This window comes from Triturus cristatus, chromosome 8 (genome assembly GCF_964204655.1).
Source record: "Triturus cristatus chromosome 8, aTriCri1.1, whole genome shotgun sequence".
NCBI classification, from domain to species: domain Eukaryota; kingdom Metazoa; phylum Chordata; class Amphibia; order Caudata; family Salamandridae; genus Triturus; species Triturus cristatus.
This window is the reverse complement of record NC_140591.1, coordinates 1242152455-1242176275: the sequence shown is the minus strand read 5'-3', so window position 1 is coordinate 1242176275 and position 23821 is coordinate 1242152455. Positions and strand designations below refer to the sequence as shown.

Genomic DNA, 23821 nt, shown 5'->3' with positions numbered 1-23821 from the left:
TAGCTCTATAGATCCGTGTGATCAGTTTGCGCGCGGAGGAGTTCGAGAGTACGTCCTCCAAGGCCGCAATCGTCGGCGGAGCCTCTGGAAACATAGGGTACCTGCCCTTGCAGGCGGACCGCAGTTGATAGTAGAGAAGAAGCTCCGAGGCAGTCGGTTCCGGCGCTGCCGCCATGTCCCGCACTGTGAGGAAGGTATCGTCCGGGTACAAGTCTCCCGCAACCTTCAGTCCGCAGGCCCGCGCCCGCCGCGCCACTGCCGCGTCCGTCAATGGCCCCAATAGTGGATTATCCGCGAGGGGCATACTCGGCGCATATAAGTCATCCACGCCTGCACGTTTGGCAATGCTTGACCAGGCCCAGCGCACCATCTCAACAGTGTCAATGTCGTCCCTGGAGCGTCTGTAGCTCTGATATGCCGCTGCACGAAGGGGGCAGGGGGCCGCAACATCCATCTCGATGGCCACGTGCGGCTGGTAAGGGATCGGGTGCTGCCAGTAGTGCAGATATTGGGCCTGAGCACTGTACGCATATAGCTCCATGTCCGGGGCCGCGAGTCCCCCCTGACGGAAGGGAAGTGTGAGGAGGTTCCAGGCCACTCTGGGCTGCTTACCCGCCCAGACCAGTTCAATCAAGGCGGAGCGGAGCCGGCGAAAGAACGACTTAGTGAGTGGCACGGGGATGTTTACGAATAAGTAAAGAAACTTAGGAACGACCACCATTTTAGCAATTGCTATGCGGCCCATCAGAGATAGTGGCAGCGCTTTCCAGCGCTTCACTTTGCACTCCAGCCATTCCACGGCCACCCCAAAATTGGCCAGCCATATGTCCTGTATCGATCGGCTAAACCGTATGCCCAGGTATTTAATCTCATCAGTGACCCAGTCAATCGGGAATTCCGTGTGGCATTGACTCGTACCGTCCGTCAGCGGGAACATCGCCGACTTTGACCAGTTGATATCGATACCCGTGAGGCCGCTGTACCTTGTCAACTCACGCATCAGTGGGTCTAAGTTTTCCGATGGATCCATCATATATATGGTTATGTCGTCGGCGTACATAGAGACCAGCAGGCCACGCGACGTGAAGCCGATACTGCGATGAGTGTGGTGTTGGCGCAAACGAGCCGCCAGCGGCTCCGTCGCAATAGCGAACAGCAGTGGCGACAAGGGGCAGCCCTGCCGAGTGCCTCTTGTTATGGGGATCGGGGAAGACGTCTGACCATTGACCCGTACCCTAGCCGTCGGGTGATTGTAGATTATTCCAATACGCCTGGCAAAGGAGGGGCTGAAACCCATGCGAGTGAATAATGCCCGTAGGAATTTCCACTCGAGTGAGTCGAACGCCTTAGTGGCGTCAAGCAATGCGGCCGCGGCCTGTACCTTGGGATCCAAATAATGCAGGAGCCCAAACAGCACTCTAAGATTGTGGGAAGTGGACCGCCCCATCACAAAGCCCGACTGATCGGACAACGCTATCTGAGGCAGCATAAGTTTCAGGCGGTCAGCGAGTAGTTTCGCGTAGATTTTGGCGTCAAGATTAATTAGCGAGAGTGGGCGATATGAGTCCGGGGTAACAGGATTCTTGCCAGGTTTAAGCAGCGTAATGATGAGGGCCTCTCGCATCGAGGCAGGGAGGATGCCAACCTCCATCGCTTCCTCAAAAACATTATGCAGGTGAGGGACCAGTAGGTCTGCGTATTCCTTGTAGAAGGCTGCCGTCAGCCCGTCTGGGCCTGGTGCCTTGCTGAGCGGCATAGCGGCTATAACCGCTCGAATGTCCTCCTGCGTGAAGGGGAGGTCCATGTATTGTCGGGCACTATTACTGAACCATGCAAGAGCTATGGTGTCCAGGTAAGCACTAATAATAGTGTCGTCAGGGGACACCTTAGAGGTGTACAAGTCCTTATAGTAGTCTGTCATCACCGCCAGTATAGCCGGAGGATCTCGAATTACTGCACCCCCCGACTCCTGTATCTCAAGAATATGCTCCGACCCGCGTGGCGGGCGCAGCAGATTTGCTAGTGTTCGGCCAGCTCTATCACCCTCTCCATAGCGCCTGGCCTGAGAATCTTTGGACAAGAACCTGACCTCCCTCTCGGCCTCCTCTTGATACTCGGTCAGTTTCGTCCTGAAGTCTGCACTCGCACCACCAGACGGGGTTGCCACCATCGCAGCTTCAAGCCGAGCCAGTTCAGATTCCAACCCGCCGAGAGTAGCTCTAATGGAGCGTAAAACCCCAGTTTTTAGCGCCATGCAGTGGCCTCTTGTCACAGCTTTACAGGCCTCCCAGAGCACGCCAGGTGAATCTACTGAGCCCACGTTTAGTGCGAAGTATTCCTCCAGTTTTTCCCGCAAAGAGTGCTGGAAGACCTGGTCGCGCAGAGCCCGGGACGGGAATCTCCAACTAAACGGCTGGATGTACTGCGGCGGGGTGGATATCGTTAAGCAAACCGGGGCATGATCAGAAAGTGACCGCGGCAAGTGAGTCACCTCTAACACCGATGAGTGCAGATCTCTGGACAGCAGCCAGAAATCCAATCTGGACCAGGCCGCACGATGAGCTGTGATACACGTACCGGCGCGGGTCTCAGGGTGCAGTGTCCTCCAGGAGTCCACCAGCCCTGCCTCTTGCATAATATGGCCAAGCGCCTCCGACGCCCTAGGGTGATGTTCCCGAGTGGTGCCCTGCCTATCTGCAGTATCTGACAGTACCACATTATAGTCTCCTCCCCACAGTATCGCAGCAGGTCCACAGTTCCGCACCTTATGCCACAATCCCTCGTAGAAATCTGGATTATCGTCATTCGGGCCATAAACATTCACCAGAATCACTCTCGCGCCGCACAGCGAACCTACCAACAGAACAAACCTGCCCCCCACGTCCCTGATTTCCTCATGCGTCCTCCAGTGAAGCCCTTTTCTGATAAGTATCGCCACCCCTCTAGAGTAGTTAGAGTAGTGAGCGTGAACTACCTCACCCCATCGGTTGTGTCTGAGCAGCTGCGCAGCATTGTCCGTCAGGTGCGTCTCCTGCAGAAGGCAAATGTCCGCACCCTTCCTAATCAGAAAGGCCTGTATCAGTCTCACTTTCCGCCTATCATTCATACCCCGTACATTCCAGGTAATACACTTTATGCTATTCACCGCACCATACATGTTGACAGATTTCGGGCAAGCCTCAAGCATACACCTACCCCCCAGTCACCCGGCCAAGTCACACCAACTCTCGAAGCACGCATTTCCAATCCAGCGGGTACCAATATATGAGGGCGGCAATGCCACAGCAATCCGTACGCCCGCCAACAGGGCAGGGAACCTCCACCAGGCACCAAGCAGGGAAATAGAACTCGAGCAGGCCACGGACCCGCCGCTCGTTGCATCGATTCCTGCAGCCCGTCCCTGTCAGACAACACACATCCCACCCGGCCAGCTGGGCAGCCTGCCCGGTAAATGCCAGTACACCTCTTGCTAGATGACTGTCGACATGACAGCGCGCTGCGCACAACGTGCGATTCAATAGCAGTTTTCGCCACCTCCGACCCGGCTCTGAAACTTAAATAAAATACAACAAAAACCCCCAGCCCCAGCCAAACCCCTAACCCTCCCGCTCCAACCCCCCAATCAGGTTGTGCAATGAACTCCCTGGACCCCCTCCCAACTACAACAACTGTAACTACAGTCTCTAAATGTGAACAGTGAATGGGAATCATCCCTTGAGGTACGCAGGTTGGCCACCTACAGGCCCTGTACTTGTGACAGGGCGATCGAGCGCGAGACTAGTGTACCAGCTCAAGGACCATCCCCCCCAATCCCGCAGCCCTGCTCAGCTCCCTCATAGCATCCGAAATTGGAACTCCAGGGAAGTAAACATTCTCAATATGGCCCAGCACAGCGTAGACAGGCGACACCCAGCGATTTAACAAGGAGCAAACAGGAGTAGTCATTCAACGTCACTTAGCCTATCAACTGCCGGTGTCTGAGCCTTTTGGTCCTTTAACAGTTGTTTGGCATATTTCATAGCCGCCTTAGCGTCAACAAAAAAGGATGGCTTACCGGGACCTTGGACCCGGAGTTTAGCAGGGTAGATGAGGGAGTATTTGGTGCCCGCCTGTTGAAAAAGTTTCTTCGCCGGCAAAAATTCCCTCCGAGCGGCTTGAACCTGCATCGTATAGTCCGGGTATAGTGCAATGTGGTTGCCCCTGTATTGCAAGTCCGATATGTCCCTTGCCATTCGTAAGATCACGTCCCGGTCCCTATAATTCAAGATTCGTGCAATAATAGGCCGGGGCGGTGCACCGGGTTTAGGCCTGGGCCCCAGTGATCTGTGAGCCCTCTCGACCAGGAACATCGGAGACAATCCCGACCCAAACAGATCCTTACACATTTGTTCGACAAAGAGCTCCATGCTGGTTATGTCCGTCGTTTCCGCCACACCCGTGATGCGGACGTTGTTGCGCCGCGAGCGCGCCTCCAAATCCTCATTTTTCTGCTGAATGAGTGTTAGAATCTTCTCCATGCCCCTAAGTTGGCCGGCAAGGCCGGTCTGATTTTCCTCCGTGTCGGCCACACGTGTTTCGAGCGATTCCACTCTCCCCTCTTGTTTGTCCATGCGGGACGTGATACCGTCCATGCGGGCAGCCAGCGCATCCATTTTGCCATCGATGCCATGTAAGCTTGTTTTCAGTTCCTGAAACATGGCCTTAATGTCCGCCTCTTGAGCACCACTCTGGTCCGCTCGAGAAGATTCGGCCTCACGGAGGTCTGGGTCTGGGTCCGGCGGCTTCTGCTTGGACTTGTCGAAAGTGATTTTCGGCTGCCGCGTGTCCGGTTTGCCCATGGCCACTCACCAGCCGCCACCAGTCGCCGACCCTCCGCGTCTCACCGAGGGCAGCAGGTCGGTAAGTCACAGTATGTAGGCTGAATGGCTGGGTCTCCAATAGCGGGGCACGCACCCTAAGCAGAGCAGGCGGGGAGAGTCACAGCGCAGGCCGCCGGAGCAGGACAACCCTAGTACAGCCGTGCACTTTCCACTTCACAGGTCAACGCTCCAACCTCACCACAGTATTGTCGGTGCATGTACGGCAGCCGGCCTCGTCTCTCCGATCGTCTCCCTGGAACCTTCGACCATGGGACTTCTGCTTCAGGCAAAATGGCCGCCGCTGCGATCAGCCGCCCGGGCCCGTCGCCGTGCGCCGTCGTGCGATCCAGGGGCGGACGTTCGGCGGTCTTCCACACCAGCCGCCGCCTCCTCAGCTTCACTCCGACAGCCGTAGGGGGTGAGACCTTCGCCGGGGTGCGCTTTTCTTTGGGCGAGCGAACAGCCTCCGCCTCCGCCTCACCCCTCGTAGGTTTCGGGCACTCCACACACAAGGCCCCGGCTCTAGCGAATGGTGTAGGCCGCCACGACTCCGCGCCGCCCGCGGGCCGCTCTCCGTCCACAAGCCGCCGACGGGGTCAGAAAAGCCAGAGCACAGGGCGGACACCCAGGACTACCGTCTCGGGCGGGGAGGACCGAGCTCGCACCCCAGTTCAGCTAATAATTGAAGGATTTCTGTGCTCGATCGGCGGAGCTGCGGTTTCAGGCAGCCATTCCGCTCGGCAGCCAAGCCACGCCCCCGATCCATCACCATTCTTTAGCCCACTCTACCACCCCAGTTCAGACATGGCCATATGCAAATCAGTCTGACCCTGTGCCTCATGGGAACAGTCCAGCCCGAACTGCCAAGCCATGCCTTCCCTGGACCGGAAACAAGCTTCCTGGGACCGGTTTCTGGCATTTCAGCCGTCTTCAGCCAGGCTTGCTTGAATCCAGTGGCAAAGTGAGCAAGGGACTCGCGTCTGAGCATACCCTGCCAACTTATGGCGAACAAAGCGGTACAAAAGGGGGTGGTGATGGACGGAGCATCAGAACCAATCAAACACTCACACCCAGTCAACAGATCTGGGTTTGATCCATCACCTTTCTTTAGCCCACTCTGCCACCCCAGTTCAGACATGGCCATATGCAAATCAGTCTGACCCTGTGCCTCATGGGAACAGTCCAGCCCGAACTGCCAAGCCATGCCTTCCCTGGACCGGAAACAAGCTTCCTGGGACCGGTTTCTGGCATTTCAGCCGTCTTCAGCCAGGCTTGCTTGAATCCAGTGGCAAAGTGAGCAAGGGACTCACGTCTGAGCATACCCTGCCAACTTATGGCGAACAAAGAGGTACAAAAGGGGGTGGTGATGGACGGAGCATCAGAACCAATCAAACGCTCACACCCAGTCAACAGATCTGGGTTTGATCATCACCATTCTTTAGCCCACTCTGCCACCCCAGTTCAGACATGGCCATATGCAAATCAGTCTGACCCTGTGCCTCATGGGAACAGTCCAGCCCGAACTGCCAAGCCAGTTGGGTTGAGCCTGGGCAGTGCATGCGCTACTCTGTGAGGCATGCTGTATTGAAGTACGGCATAGAAGCTCCGCCCATTTCCCATTCATCTTTTCAATTGCCTCCGGTTACTTTCCTTTCAAAATCGTTGCTTTTCATTCATGAATAGGCTTAGTAGTCCCACCTTGTCTGTAATTGTAACCTCCCATAATGACTGGACTTGTTACTTGGGTTGTTACACTGTCTGCTTTATCTAATCGGTGAGCAGTATTTTCTTTAATGGCCTTCCCTATTTCACCCACGACGTCGCAGCCCGCCTCCATCTTTTATATCATGTAATTTAGTCCTGTATTTGTTTTCATTTCCAGCGCGGTCCGCTTAAACTATAGAGGCCGCGCTTATTTAATTAATTAATTTACGGCGCAATCAACTTTCACTTTAAGGGCCACTCTTATATATTTATTTAATTTACAGCACGGGCCGCTTTCACTTTAGCGGTCACGCTTATTTATTTATTTAATTCACAGGGTGAGCGCTTTCACTTTAGTGACAACACTACAAAATATTTCTTTCTTTCTTTATTTTTATTACACTTTGTGTAAAAGCCCACCAGACGCGCTTTCCCTTTAATGTTGGCCGCGCCCCTTTCTTTAGACGCTCACTGTAACCTGAATAGGGGCGCAGCGTCAAAGGAAAATGTTGCGGCCACCATTAAACCGACAGTTTGAGCTATTAACATTAGAAATGCCAATGCCTTTTATAGATGTGTTGCTCTGAAAAACACATAAATAAAAGACATTATCATTTACAATGACAATAGCTTAAAATCTCGCAATTGCGAAACCTATTGCATTGAAAATGCTTGTTAAAATCAGTTGCTGAAAGGTATCCTGTCTTACCGGCCAATTATTTTTGCACTCCGCTTGTTTTTTACTGTATTATCTCTGTGCTCAATATGCACAATTACTTGATGTTCGGCACTTGGTAAAAAACAAAGCTTCCATTCTTGAAATGCTTCTTAAACAGCCAAAATCTCTTCTTCTAAGACGATAATTTTGTTCAGACTTAGAAAAAGTGAAAATAAAATGCTATTGGGTGTTAATCCTGTTTAGGTCAGGTCAGAAGCATCAGTTGCAATGATAAATGGTGTGGAAATATCAGGTTGAGAGAGAACAGGGGCACTGGTGAATTTTTACATGAGTGTTTCAGAAGCTTGGGAATCTCCCAGCGTGCAAACAAATATAGGACTGACCAAATCAGAAAATATTTTAATGAATTTCTGGTATTAGTTTGCCAACCCTAAAAAAATAAAATAAAAAAAATAAATAAAAATTGGCTTACCCATAATACTATCTATTTCTCAACCAAAGGTGGGCCAAATTAGTTGTATATGGCTGGGCAAAAAGACACTTTTCGGGTTTGGCTAAATCGATCAACTAATTTTATTTTAGAGAGAACTTCCTTAACATGGTCATTCAGAAGAAGCTATGGAAAAATATGTGCACCAAATGTAGAAGCTAATCTGAAATGAGCATTGGCAAAGGCAATAGTTCTTTCCTTTGGCTACCAGCCCTTTTGGCTTGGTCAATGCTTGTTTTGTTATAGTTTTTGGAAAATTGTATTGTTGATGGTCTGCCAGTCCTTCACAAATATTGGCAGAAAATGGCTAATGTTGCAAAGTCACCAGTGGGTGAAGAGGAGTGGCTGACTGAAAGGAAGTGGATATCAAGCTTTATAGTGAGTTGATTTAACCATTGATAAACTATTCAAAGATTCAGTTTCTTAGAAGCCTACTTGGGAACGAAGAATAAGGAAGCCCCAGCGGGAGATTAAGGAGATAAAGGTGTTCTGATGTGGTCTCTCATTTCAATGGGAGTTATGGATATATGCCACCAAAACGAACTACAGCATTAGGCTGCAAGTCAATTGCAAAGTCTGAACATTTATGAGGGAATACATTTGTTTCTTGAGTTTTAGAGAATACTTAAAAAAATTCCTAATATTTTGCTGCCATGGAGTTGTATTATCAATATATCCTTGATTTTCGAAAGGAATATGACTAGTAATGTTTTCGGAAGATGCACTGTGTTATGTACAAAACTGAGTCCAGGAACATAGTTCAAGTTTTCTAGTTTACGTAAGGGCTGTGAAGAAATACCCAAGAAATTTCTATTGTACATAGATGCGTGTGAGTTGGTAGTATGTCAAATTGAATTTATTCATGATGTTTGGAAGTATTTAAACGTAAAAGTCGAGTTTCTTCTCTGGCTAATCCTGAAGATCCTGGCATTACATCAATACACTATACAACTCGCAGATTAGATTTGGACTTTATAGGGATTAGAATCTTCCTTGCCCAAATAATATACATAGTTCATTTACTGAGGTACTACCCATGCACTAGTCCATTCTCTCAGGCACTACCCATGCACTTATGCAATGACGCAGGCACTACCCTTGCACTCATCCATTCACTCAAGCACTACCCATGCACTCACTCACTCATTCAATCAATCAGACACTACGAATGTACTCATGCAATCACACACTCACAAGTCATGCACTCATCCAGTCACCCAGGCTCTACTATTACACTCTACCATTCACTCAGGTACTACCCATGCACTCATCCAATCACCCAGGCACTAGCCTTGCACTCATGCATTTACTGAGGCACTACCCATGCACTCATCCAATCAACCAGATACTCTGCATGCACTCATGCAATCACACACATGCACTAGTTGTGCAGTCATCCAATCACCCAGGAACTACTATTACATTCAACCATTCACTCCGGCACTACGCATGCACTTATCCAATCACCCAGGCAGTACCCATGCACTCATCCAATGAGCCAGGCACTGCCATTGCATTCATCCATTTACTCGAGCACTTCCCATGCACTCATCCAATCACCCAGGCACTACCCATGCACTCATCCAATCACCCAGGCATTACTGATGAACTCATCCAGTCACTCAGTCAGTATCTTAGCACTCATGCATTCACTTAGGTACTACCCATGCAATCATCCAATCACTGAGGCACTACTCTTGCACTCATCCAATCAGTACCTTGTATCATGGCAAGGTAGCATCTTGCAGCCCAGTTTTATATTTTTATATGAATTATATAAAAAAAATATAAAAACGGAAATATATTAAAAAAATCTTTTTTTAATATGTAAATATATTTTCACTAAAACAGGTTTCAGGGACGTTATTGTTAGCAATTAGCTTTTAAAAAACCTTAGAAATTCACTGAAAAAAAACACAGGTTTCAGGGACGTTATTGTTAGCAATTAGCTTTTAAAAAACCTTAGAAATTCACTGAAAAAAAACACAGGTTACAGGAACGTTATAGTTAGTTGGACATTTCACTCGTACAAAACCAGAGAAATTCAGCTGTTATAGTTAGCTGAGCTAACTATAACTCGCTCCCCCACAATGCACTGCTGATGACGTCACATATTCCATATCTCATGACATGGTCAGTGACATCCCTGATGACATCATCCACAGAATCTCTGATGCACCTACTCATACCCCAATATAACCTTTTATACACCCTCTCTAAATTTTAGACTACCATTCTTGAAACCATTGACACACCAATACCAGTACGTACATAACCACTCACTGATTCATAGGTCTACATACACCTCCACTTACTCACCCATACAGACACTCAATCAGCCAGTCACTCACCAATATAGCCGCTGATATATCCACTCATAGACCCATATAGCTACTCATACACCTTCAGTCACCCATAGAGCTACTCACACACTTACTCAACTAAACACTCAATCACACAGCCACTTACTCACCCATACAGAACCACACACACACACACACTCACTGCTCATACAGATACTAACAAATACTTACTCTCCTATACAGTCTCTGACACAAGCACACACACACCCATACAGCCACTCACAACTCTCTCACACATACAGTCACTTATATACTCCAACACTCGAATATACTGGCTTTCGCATGTGCAGTTTTGCAGCGTGAATCTTTCTGGGTTCACTATGCTGTGCATTATTCCGACATCTTGTGGTTGGGTCCAGAATCGTAGTATTTGCTCTTTTTTATTTTTTTCGTGGCCCAGGTGGGTGGCGACATCCCACCATTTGGTGTCCTTCGTGACGTCGGCACGCTTCCTGCGGAAGCTCCCACCTTTGGTCGCCATCTTCAGATTACTTTTTCCTCCATTGGGTCTAGATCGTTGCCAAAGAGTTCCAGAGTTTTGGAAAAGGAATCCAGCAAATCGAAGAAAATCGACGAAGAAACAAGTTTTCAACTACACCGGACTACAGGTCAGGTACCCTGAGCGACGACGGAGAAGTTTTAACGAAGAAAACCTCGACGTTTGATGGAGAATGCGCTCGCAGGGGGCTCCCTGAGCACGGGGATGGACAAACACATACAAGTTTTGCACCAGTTGCCACCACAAGTACGCCCAGAAGGACCAGCATCCAGTCTGCAACCTCTGCCTGCCGCTCGACCACAGAAGCGAAGACTGCAACGCCTGCTCGGCGTTCAAACCCAAGACCCTTAGAATAAGGGCGAGGCAGAGAAGGGCGAATCTCAACATGCAGGTCCTCGAAAAGAGCTCTACCGCCGAAACACTCGACAAAAGCAACAGCCTCCAGGGACAGGTCAACCGAGCGGATCCTTCGAAAAGGACTCCCAATCGGCGAAAAACCTTGAAAGGACGTCTAAGGTTGCCCTCGAAAAGGACACCTCGGTGCCGAGGAAAGAAAGGCTGACATTGACGGCCTCGAAGAGAAGCGCTCCAACCCTCGACGCCGAGCATGCCGCCGAGATGGAGAGGAAGAAGACGAGGCTCGAGGCCGAAATGGCGAGCATCCTACAGCGAAAAAAGGACTTCGACAAGATGAGTCAATACAGCATCCCGCCGAAACCCATAGTTGAAGTCGAAAAGGACGACAAAGACACGGCACCGCGGAAAACGCTGAAAACGCCCGAACCTGTCGAGGAACTGGGGGAAGATGACTTCTATTTCGAGGGAGAAGGCGACGAAGATCTGCAATCCTACCGGGACTCGACGTCCTCAAAGGCACAAGACGTGGATTGGCAAGATCTCGACGCAGAATCGCCAGAAGAAGGCATAGACACTTAGCCTTCAGGGCCCTCGCCGCCAGACGACATAGGGATCTATAACATGGTCGTCCAGAAGGCTGCATAGACTTATGGAGTGAAAATGGAGGAGGAGAAGCCCAAGGCATGTTTCCTCCTGGAAACTCTACTGCCTCAACAGACTAGGAGCCAATTCCTGCCCATGCTCCCTAGTTTGCTGGACCAGGGAAGAGAGGCCTTTAAGGAGCCCGCAGTATGCAAAGCTGAGACACCGAGGACGGACAAGAAGTACAAACATTCTTTGAAGTACCCGGCATACATCCAAGGGTCAGTGCCAGCCGACTCCATAATTGCAGCAACGGCTAGGAAGAGGGCTAATGTTCCCACAAATGCCGGACCACCTCCAGACAAGGAGAGTAGGAGGATGGACCTCACAGGGAGCAAGGTGGAAAGGAATGCGGTGATACATTGGCACATCGCAAATTCCAATGCCCTGATCAACAGGCACGCATACCAGCACTGGGATGAAGTGGGGCAGCTCCTAAAGCATCTACCAGACCAGTACCAACAAAGGGCAGCTCACCTGGTAGAAGAAGGAAAGAACATGGCGAACACATGCCTGAAATAAGCATTGGATGCTGCCGAAACTTCGAGCAGGCTAATGATGATGGGAGTGACGGAGAGAAGACACTCATGGCTCAAAATTTCGGGATTCAAGCCAGAGGTAAATACACCTTCCAATGGAAAGCAACTGTTCAGCGCGCCAGTGGACGACAAGTTGACGCAGCTTAAGAAGGACAGTGAAACAGCAAGGTCCATGGGAGCGTTGCAGTTCAGAGGAATGAGGAGAGGCACACCCATGAGAAGGTGGTAGAGGGGGCAATGTGCCTAGCACATCGCACCAAACGTCCCAGCAAGGCTACCAAGGTACCAACCAAGGCCAGCAGGGTCAACAGCAGCAGAACTGGCAGTACCAACACCGGGGACAGTCCTTTCGAGGGCGCGGGAACAGAAGAGGACAAACATGAAGAGGAGGCCAGCAGCCCTCCACCAAGTGATTCCAACATGGAACGGGCCCCCACCCTAGCAACACCTCGGGGTTGGCGGAAAGCCATAAGGAAGAACTGCAGCCGAACATTCCACGACAAGCAGTACCTCGAATACTCAAGAATAAGAGACTTCATCCAGGAATGGAGGAAGGTCACATCGGACAAATGTATACTAAACATCATACAATACGGATACTGTATAGAGCTAGAAAGACAGCCTCCGAACAGAAAACCAAGAAGCAAGACACACTCAGCAAAGGAGCTCTCGCTCTTGCAACTAGAGTCACAGGAACTGCTCAGCAATGAGGCAACAGAGGTGGTACCAAAAAACCAAAGGAACAAAGGGGTTTACTCAACTTACTTCCTAGTGCCAAAGGTGGACGAAAACTAAGGCCTATCTTATATCTACAGTTCCTGAACAAGTTCATAAGAACGCAGAGGTTCAAGATGACTTCCCTACAAGAGGTAATTCCACAAATGCAACAGGGGGATTTCATGGCTACTATAGACTTAAAGGACGCATTCTTGCACATCCCCATCAACTACAAACACAAGCACCTGCTAAGGTTTGTGATCAACCAAAGCCACTACCAGTTCACAGTACTGGCATTTGGCCTGAAATCCGCACCACGGGTGTTTGCAAAATGCCTAGCAGCTGTCGCTGCACACCTACGAAGGCAAGGAATACACGTATACCCCTATCTCGAGGACTGGCTCGTAAAGGCAAGTTCGTACAGCCAATGCAAACTACACATCCAGCAGGTCATACTAACACTGACAAGACTGGGTTTCTCGATCCATTGGGAGAAATCGTCAACCGAACCAGAACAAATCAAGATATTCTTAAGGGCAAAGATCGACACCATACAGGCCAAAGTGTTCCCCAGCAGGAAGAGAACATTGGCGATAATGAAGGAAACCTGCCATTACCGCAAGGGGCAAGTTCTGACAGTGAGGACGGAGAGCAAGCTGATGGGGATGATGGCGTCATGCATCCACCTAGTCCCAAATATCCGACTACACATGAGACCATTCCAGGAATGGATCCAGCAGCAATGGTCACAGGTCACTGGGGGTTGGGAAGATATTGTGGTTGTCACACACACAGTGAATCAGGAAAACATCACAGGGGAAGCCATTCAAACAACCAACTCCAACAGTGACCATCACAACGGACGCCTCTCAGCTGGGGTGGGTGCACACATGAAGAAGCTCAAGGTGAGGGGTCTATGGTCGCAGCAAGACGCTGTCAGACACATCAACTACCTGGAGCTAAAAACTGTGTTCCTAGCCTTAAAAGCCTTTCAGAAAGAGCTGTACGGAAACTGAGTGTTGATCCAAACACACAACCCAACCACCATGTTCTACATCAACAAACAAGGAGGAAAACAATCTGTGGCACTATCAGGGCTAGCACAGGAAATATGGAGATGGGCCATCCCACTAAAAATATACCTACTAGCAATACACCTTCCGGGGAAGGACAATGTGGAAGCAGACAGACTCAGCAGGCAGACGTCTGCTTCACACGAATGGGAGCTCAACCAGCAGGAAATAGAGAAGCTTTTCAAGAAATGGGGTACCCCTCTAATAGACCTATTTGCAACACACCAGAATGCAAAATGCCAACACTTCGCATCCAGACGACCAGACCATCGGCCCCAAGAGAATGCGCTACGGATAATTTGGTCAAAGACATTTGCATACGCTTTTCTCCCGATACCACTGATAGAGAGGGTACTCAGCAAATGCAGAATCAGCAACATTACACTAATTCTGATAGCACCTCAGTGGGCCAGGCAATCCTGGTTCTCACAGATAGTGGAAATGGCACAAGAACCAGCGCACAGGTTCACAAGAAGGGACCTGTTAACAATGCAGAACGGAAGGGTGCTTCTGATGGATACATCTGCCAGTAGATTCCTCACCTTGTGAATATCCCCTGCGCCAGCATTCCACAGAATTTTTCCTAGCTCTCCACGCCGACGTGGACGTCATAATTCCCCGCTCCGCTCGCTACTCCGTATGACGTCACCAGAGCCATAAGAGAGCCACGTCGGTGTGATGACGTCAGTTCCCTTTTTTCCACGCTTTCGACGTGTAATGGTTTTCTAGCACTCTCCTTGGTTGTAGAGTTACTTGGTAGTTATCTTGTGAGTTACTGTTTCTAAAGTACTGGTGTCTTCGTCGAGGAAGTCAGGATTTAAGCCGTGTAGGGAATGTGGGGGTCACATGTCCATCACTGACCCCCATGAAGATTGCTTATGGTGTCTGTCGTCGGATCACGACGTGGAAGACTGTTCCAGTTGCAGGAAAATGAACCCTAAAGCTCTTAAGGAACGGGAAGCGAAGCTGTTCATAGCCAAGGTGAAGAAGGAAGGTAGAGGTCGAAAGCGAGACAAGTTGAAGCCGGAGTCGTCGACTTCGCTCTGAACGAAGTCGAGAAGGCATAAGAAAAAGAGGAAGCATGAGTCTCGGCGCCGGTCGATGAAGAGTAGGGCTTCGAGGTCGCCTTCACCTCGACGTCGCAGTAATGACTTTCTCTCCTTCGCCTTCTCCTTCTCCTCGTGTCTCTCCGGAGAAGTCTCCTTCGCCAAAGGTAACTCCGGCGCAGTCTCTGGCGCCGAGGGATTCACCAGCTTCCGATGCCGAGCCGGATCAGGTTGCTGAACTCTCTCCTTTGCCTGAAGGTGAACCAGTGGATCCAGTAGAGGATCCGTTGACTCCGACTCCAGTTTCTCCTCGGCTGGATACAGGTTTGAATCCATACCCGCAGTTCCCGACTCCAGGGGCGGATCCGTCACATTTTTTAAATGCAATGTATGGAGTTTTTCAAAGAGCAGCTTTCCCATCCAGTGCACCTTCAGGTCCGGTGGGTCCAATGGCATTTTGTTTGGGCGTGCCTCAGCACTATGCTCGGGGACCATTTATGCCCTTCATGCCGATTGCGCCGTCATGGCAGTTCCCGGCGCCGTCGTGAGAGCCTTCCTCCCTGCCTCGTCTGGATCGTGTTCCTTCGTCGGAGCCTCCCTTGACACCGGCTCCAGCTGCGCCGCGTGTGACGCCGCCGACTCCATGAACGGCGCTGCCGACGCCTTGTCCACGGATTTGCTCTCGAAGAGAGGCTCAGAGACTTATAGAAGAGGAGCAGTATCGTGCAGAGGAAGTAGAGGAAGGTGAATTGGATGACTCAATGGATGAGTTTGAAGGTATTCAGGAGGCAAGTGGATTGGACACCACTCCTGAGTGGGAATTTTCTTCTTCCAGGTCTTCTCCGCCTCAAGAGCTGGCGCCTTACCATTTGGTGATATCGAAGGCTGCAGAGCTTTTAGACTTAGTTGCTTTCTGCTGAATATAAGCCGAACTTATTGACCGAGGTTCTTCATTCGCCTTCCTCTATTGTCGAGCCTCTGTTGCCTTTTAATGAGGCCATCTTGGATCCTATTATGGATGTTTGGCGCAAGCCATTTTCTTCCCCGGCTGTTTCGAGGGCTGTGGCAAGAAGATATACAGTAGCTCCAGGGGATCCGATCTTCCTTTCTTCTCCTCCATCTCCAGAGAGTTTGCTAGTGCAAGCTTCCTTCTCCAAACAATCTTCGAGGGCTTTTTCACAAGCACCAGCTGACAGAGACTCAAAGAAAATTGAACAGTCCGCTAAAAAGGTTTTCTCATCAGCTAGCATGGCACTAAAGTCAACTAATGCCACTTGTTTGTTGGGCCACTACATTCATGCTTTGATGGACTCTGTGAAGCAGTTGGCCCCCAAATTGCCTCATGAGGAGAAGGGTTGTTTCATGGAGGTTCTTTCTGACGCTCAAGCAGCAGCTAGGCAGGTAATTCAGTCAGGCCTAGATACGGCTGATTCTGTGGCCAGAGTTATGGGATCTTCCATAGCCACTAGAAGGTAGGCTTGGTCCCACTCTTCTGGATTTTCACCTGATGTTCAGGCCACTCTGGTTGACTTACCCTTTGATGGGACAAAGCTTTTTGGAGAGAAAGCGGATTCTGCCTTACAGAGGTTCAAGGATAGCAGAGCTACTGCGAAGTCATTAGGATTGCAGACCCAGTCGAAGGGTTTTGGCTTCAGAAAGTAAAGGGGTTGTGGGAGGTATTACTTTTGCTCCTTCCGTCAACCTCAACCGCAGCAACAGCAACAAAATCCTCTCTATAAGTCCTATAGAGGAAGACAAAGGGGTCGATGTGGTTCTGGCCGCAATCTCTCCTCCTCAGCCTCCTCTGCTCCCAATGATGCTACAGGGAAGCAGCCGTAGATCCCCCATCCTGGATCATGTGGGGCCTGTTAGGGGTCGGGTGTCCCACTTTCTGCAAGGTTGGAAATTGGTCACGACGGACCTTTTGGGTTTTAAACCTTGTGGAGAATGGGTACGCCCTTCCCTTTCGGGAATTTCCTCCCCCTTACCCTCCTTGCCAAGGTTTTTGCTCAAAGGACCATCTGCTTCTTCTGCAGAAGGAGGTTCTTACATTGCTACAAAAAGGTGCGATAGAGGTGGTTCCATAGCAGGAAAGGGGTCAGGGATGCTACTCCCGGTATTTCCTGATTACCAAAAAGGATGGCAGATTGCGTCTGATTCTGGACCTCAGAGTCTTGAACTTTTACCTGAAGCAGGAGAAATTCAAGATGTTAACCCTTGCACAGGTTCTTCAGGCGTTCCAGCAAGAAGACTGGATGGTGTCGATCGACTTGCAGGATGTGTATTTCCACATCCCAATCCTGACGTCGCACAGGAAGTATCTCCGTTTTACGGTTGGTTCGTAACACTACCAGTTTGCGGTCCTCCCGTTTGGCCTTACTTCTGCACCTCGAGTCTTCACCAAGGTGATGGCAGATGCCCATCTCAGGAGGTCGGGGATTCCGGTTTTCCCCTACCTGGACGACTGGCTACTGAAAGCAGAGTCGCCAGAGATGGTGCAACATCATCTGCAGGTAACATCTCATATGTTATTCAACTTGGGTTTTTCAATCAATGTGCCCAAATCTCACCTGGTGCCCTCTCAGCGCAACCTGTTCATAGGGGCGGTACTGGACACTACTGTGTCGAGCATTTCCTCCTCCACAAAGAATTCTCGACATTCAGGAGATGATCCCTTTATTCCACAATGGAGCGGTTGTTCCAGTTCTGAAGGTCCTTCGCCTGCTTGGTCGGTTTGACTCCTGCATTCGTTGGTCAACCATGCACGCTGGCACATGAGGTGGTGGTGTCTCTGCAGGCAGTGGTATCAGCTCAACGGGGATCTCAGGGAGTTAGTCAGGATCTCCAGAGAAGCTACAGCGGACCTGTCTTGGTGGAGCATGGAGGGCAATCTGTTTCAAGGAAAGCCCTTTCATCTTCCTCCAACGGTGGCCACAGTGATAATGGATGCCTCCACCCTGGGGTGGGGTGCTCATCTGGGGAATCTGGAGATCAAGGGTCTTTGGTCTCCAGAGGAAAGCTTGTCTCATATCAATCTTCTAGAATTGTGGGTGATACGTTTGACGCTCAAGGCTTTTCTCCCTTTCATTTGCGGTCAGTCGGTTGAAGTCCTGATGGACAACACTACTGCGATGTGGTATGTCAACAAGCAGGGAGGAGTAGGGTCATACAGTCTCTGCAGAGAGGCTTTGCGACTCTGGTCCTGGGCTCAGGACCATCTGATTTGCTTGATGGTGAATCATCTGGCCGGGGTGCTGAACGTACGTGCGGGCAGTCGCAGTCGGCAGTTTTCCGCCGACCACAAGTGGAGGCTTCATCCAGAGGTAGTTCAGCATGTCTTCCGGACGTTGGGGACTCCTCAGGTGGACCTGTTTGCAACTCAAGACAACACGAAATGCCCGTCATTCTCCAGTCTCCAGTTTCCGATGCAGGGGGCTTTGGGGGATGCGTTTCAGTTGAGTTGGGACTCAGCACTCCTTTACTCGTTACCTCCCATACCCTTGATTCCTCGGGTTCTGATGAAGATTCGCCAAGACCGGGCCCAAGTTATACTGATCGCCCCGGATTGGCCAAGAAGGGTGTGGTACACAGATCTACTTCACCTTTCGTCGTACCCTCCTCTCCGTCTCCCTCTCAGGGCAGACCTCCTCTCGCAGTTGGAGGGGCAGGTTCTACACCCCCACCTCCAGAGCCTGCATCTTCATGCCTGGAGATTGAACGGGACAACCTGAGTTCTTTCTCTCTCCCGCCGAACGTAGTGGATGTTATATTATCATCCAGGTGACACTCCACTAAGTCGATTTATTCCTATAGATGGTCTAAGTTTGTAAAATGGTGTGGAGAGAGATCCATTGACCCTTTAAAACCCCATCTTTCTAATGTGCTTCAGTTTGCTCTTTCCTTGGCTCAGCAGGGTTGTGCTGTGGCCACGGTTAAAGGCTATTTATCAGCCTTATCGGCTTTTCTGTGTCTTCCAGATCAGCCGTCGTTATTTAAATCTCCTATTGTTTTAAGATTTATCAAAGGTCTTACTAACAGGTTTCCACCTACTCCCTTTGTAATGCCGAAGTGGGACCTTAATCTTGTCTTAACTTTTTTGATGGGGTCCCCTTTTGAGCCCCTTTATAGCTGTCCTTTGAGACTGTTGTCCTTTAAAACGGTCTTTCTTGTAGCCATAACCTCGGCAAGGAGGGTGAGTGAGCTTCAAGCTCTTAGTTTAAAACCCCTGTTTTTAAACTTGCATGCTGAAATGATGGTCCTCAGGACCAGGGCTGCTTTCCTTCCTAAGGTAGTTACTCCTTTTCATCTGGGGCAGTCCATTACTCTCCCTGTGTTTTATCCTCCCCCTTACCCTTCCAAGGAGTAGCAGAAACTTCACTGCCTGGACCCTAAAAGAGCAGTGAGCTTTTATTTGGACAAAACAAAAGATTTTCGTTTGGAAGATCAGCTCTTCGTGGGCTATGTTGGACACTCAAAAGGCAAAGCTGTGCACAAGTGCACTCTGTCCAAGTGGATCATCCTAACCATCAAGATCTGCTACGCCCATGCTGGTAAGGTTCCTACTGAGGGTATTAGAGCTCATTCTACTAGAGCTAAGTCTTCCACCTCTGCTTTGGCCAGGGGTGTTCCAGTTGCAGACATTTGTAAGGCCGCGACTTGGGCCTCCCTGCATACTTTTGCAAAGCATTATTGCTTAGTCTCTGAGATGAGGAGGGAGGGCCATTTTGTGCGCTCTGTCTTGCTGGACTTTTTGGTATATGATAGGTGGACACCTTCCTCCGGGAGTGGGACTTCTGTGGGAATCTATTCACAAGGTGAGGAATCCACTGGCAGATGTATCCATCAGAAGAACAAGTTACTAACCTTCGGTAACGCTTTTTTTGGTGGATACAGTATCTGCCTGTGGATTCCCCATTGTACACCTTTGTATACCTAAAAAGATCCCTTTTCTGGCTGGTTGTTTATTCATTGTATTTTCTTTCTAGTACATTTATAGGAAATGCTGATATTTTTAGCTTTCCTTTTTGACTTTGTGCTGTATATATTGGTTCAATTGTTGTGTACTATGTATACTTGAGTCTGTGTCAGTCCACCTGTTCGCCTCGGAGGCATGGAAAAAATGGGTGGAACTGACGTCATCACGCCGACGTGGCTCTCTTATGGCTCCGGTGACGTCATACGGAGTCACGAGCGGAGCCGTGGAATTATGACGACCACGACTGCGTGGAGAGCTAGGAAAAATTCCGTGCATTGGTGGCGCAGGAGATATTCACAAGGTGAGGAATCCACAGTCAGATACTGTATCCACCAGAAACAGCGTTACCGAAGGTAAGTAACTTGTTCTTCACCCAGAACCAGAGGGTCTCAGCCTAGCAGCATGGCTCCTGAAGACCTAGAATCTGGGCACCTGAAACTACCAGCAAGTACTATGGCAGTACTCAAGGAGGCCTACCACAAAGAGCTACATAGCAAAATGGAAAAGGTTCTCCCAATGGTGCATCAAGGAGAAACAACAACGAAAGGTCACAAAGGAATCAACAGTACTAAGGTACTTAACGCACCTGCTACAAAGCGGATTAAGCTACACATCCCTGAGTGTGCACTTGGCTGCGGTAGTGGCCTACACAAGAGGAGAAATAGGGAAAAGTTTCTTCACCTCTCAAGTGGTAAAGAGATTTTTGGAAGGGACGAAGAGAATAGCACCCCCAAAGAGGATGCCAGCACCAGCATGGAACCTCAACGTAGTGCTAACTCAGTTGATGAAGGCACCCTTTGAACCTATTCACAAGGCTACACTGCACATGCTCACACTAAAGACGGCCTTCTTAGTGGCTATCACGTCACTACGAAGAGTAAGTGAGTTGCAGGCTCTGACACTCCAGGAGCCCTACTTACAAATACACAAGGACAGGATTGTGATGAGGACGGACCAACACTTCATGCCAAAGGTGGTGTCTTGGCTCCATATTAATCAAACAATCCAAATACCAAGTTTTTTTCAAAAATCCAACCACAAGAACAGAAAGGGCTCTACACACGCTAGACGCCAGAAGGGCTGTAATGCACTATATAGAGAGGACAAGGCGTGCAGGAAAACAAAACAGATCTTTGTCTCCTTTGCCAGCAGTTTTCTGGGAAAACCAGTCACAAAGAATACCATTGCACGATGGATTGCGCAGACAATCCAGCTCTGCCACAAGCAGGCAGGACAACAGTTACAAGGAGCAGATCAAGATCACTCAACAAGGAAGTAAGGAGCAACAATTGCGTTTCTAGCGAACACACCTATCCAAGACATTTGCCAAGCGGCAACATGGTCTTCTATGCATACGTTCACTAAGTACTACTGTGTGGATATCCAGATGAACAAGGAAGCGCAAGTGGGACAGAAGGTCTTACAACACATATTCAATAACCAGTGCTCATCTTCCACCCAGCCACCACAATAAGGACAAACCGCTACAAAGTCTATGCACAGCATAGTGAATCCAGAAAGATTCACGCTGCAAAACGTATAGTTTCTTACCTGTCGGTGTAGTTTTGCAGCTTGAAGACTTTCTGGATTCACTAGCGAACCCATCCTCCTCTGCCAGAAAGATGAGACAGGAGGAAAGGAATTTAAGGGGAGCAAGACTTTAAAAAATAACTGGGAAAACAAAATTAGACAAGAAAAAAGAATCCGAAGATGGCGACCAAAGCTGGGAGCTTCCGCAGGAAGCGCACCGACGTCACAAAGGACACAAAATGGTGGGACGTCGCCGCCCACCTGGGCCACGAAAATAAAAAACAAAAAATAGAGAAAATACTCTGATTCTGGACCCTACCACAAGATGTCAGAATAATGCACAGCATAGTGAATCCAGAAAGTCTTCAAGCTGCAAAACTACACCGACAGGTAAGAAACTATACGTTACTCACCCATATACCACTGAGACATCCATTCACTCACCGACACAGCCATACACACACACACACTCACTCATACAGTCCCTCACAGATGTACTCATGAACCCATACACCCAGGGATTCACCCACTCATACATCCACGCAGGGAGTCACACCCCCCTTACCCACCCACACAAACTCAGGCACCCATACAGGTACTCGTACAACTAATCAATAACCCATATAGACACTCATGTAGCTACTCACCAACCCATGCAGCCACTTACACACTAACTGACAGACTGATGCACACATTTACACAGATTAGTCACTCACCCATACATTCACTAAGACACGTTTAATCACTCACTTATACAGTCAGTCACGGACCCACTATATCAGACACTCATACACCCACTCATTCTTCAAAACACCTTGGCATATATATAACATTATTAAACTTTTTAAATCCACTCATTCACTGGAAGAGGTCATCAATGATGTAATTTGAGATGTCATGAGTGATGTCATCAGTGATGTCACTGACCAGGTGATGAGTGATTTAATATGCGACGTCATCAGCAGTCATTGCGGGGGCGTGAGTTTTAGTTGGCTCAGCTAACTAAAATGGCTGAATGTCTCTGTTTTTGTACGAGTAAAATGTCAGCCTAACTACAACTTTCCTCTAAACTGATTTTTTTCAGTGAATTTCTATGGTTTTTTAAATGCTAATTTCTAACTATAACGTCCCTGAAACCTGTGTTTTGTTTTAGTGAATATATATATCAATCAATCTATAGGTCTGTCTAAAACTAACATTTGTGCTCTGCATCAGATGAATGGGCATATTATGTCTGAGTACTATGCAAAGTTGAGTTTCTTTCCCAAAGAAGGGATTTCATCTACTGGTTATTCTTTGAATGTTTTCTTCTAACATGTACTTCCTGCTTTGATGCATGTCATGGCCACAACCTCCTCTGAAAGTTCAGACGATTCTATGTTAAATGAAGTATGCTGTTTTACTTTACTGATGTTTTCATAACTACTGTACTGTTTGATTCTCAATTTTGCAGATTGATCATTTATCAATAGAGAAGCTATTGATAGACAGTGTTCATGCTCGATCTCATCAGAAGCTTCAGGAGTTAAAAGCCATACTGAAGAACTTCAACCCGAATGACAACTGTAGGTTTCTTTGGTATTACAATTCCAAACTTGATCATCATTATGTTTCATATCCTATAAAATTAGCTTCATTTAAATTTTGTGTTAATTGAATGACAATCATTGTATTATTATTACAGTTACTTTGTTTAATTTGTCTAAATAATCACTACATGACCAATCTGTTTCTTTATGTGGAAGAGAAAGAAAGGACCAAAGTCCGATGTAAAGAAAGACAGGGGAGATTGTTCTGGCTGCTGGATGGAGGGTACCCAGAGCATGAGCTACTGAAACTCAATAATTATCAAAGTAGTGTGCAGTTCCTAGGGAATGGGGAGGTATTTTTAAGTAGTGCTCTCACACACCCGAGGGATGTCATGCTTCATCATAGTGCATGCTCCTCGTCGGGCCTGCGATGCAATGCCAGACGGACACCCGCGAATGGGACTCTTTTGCGGACATTTTTTGAAGAAGCCGTAGGGTGAGTGCGGGTGTGTGGGTTGGATAGTGCAGTGAGAGAGGTGAGTTAAAATAGGTCTAGGGCAGTCCAACTGATGTGTTCATTCTGTGGGAGCACTAGCCTACTTAAAAGTAATAAGCCCCTGAATAGATACGATGGTCCTATAGGGCTAAAGTGGTGCTATAGGTCGACATGTTTCGTGCCTGTCGAGCCCCTAACGGGTCTAATGGCACTCCGTCAGGACCGTAAGTGTAGTTTAAAAGCTGTAGTTGTTGAGCACTACCGCAGGCCTGGTTCAGTTAATTGGTACTGATAGCCAGAAGCAGTAGAACACCCCAGAAAAA

The 23821-nt window shown here is 48.9% G+C and overlaps 1 protein-coding gene across 2 annotated transcripts in view; it reads left to right on the top strand.

Annotated features, from left to right (window-relative positions):
• Positions 1-23821, top strand: part of MED14 (mediator complex subunit 14) — a 1045467-nt gene that overhangs the window by 183003 nt on the left and 838643 nt on the right. For both annotated transcript variants that reach the window (XM_085622933.1, XM_085622932.1), the window contains exon 10: positions 22927-23038. In XM_085622933.1, coding sequence (XP_085479059.1) covers positions 22927-23038 — 112 coding nt within the window. The remainder of the gene's footprint in view (positions 1-22926; positions 23039-23821) is intronic.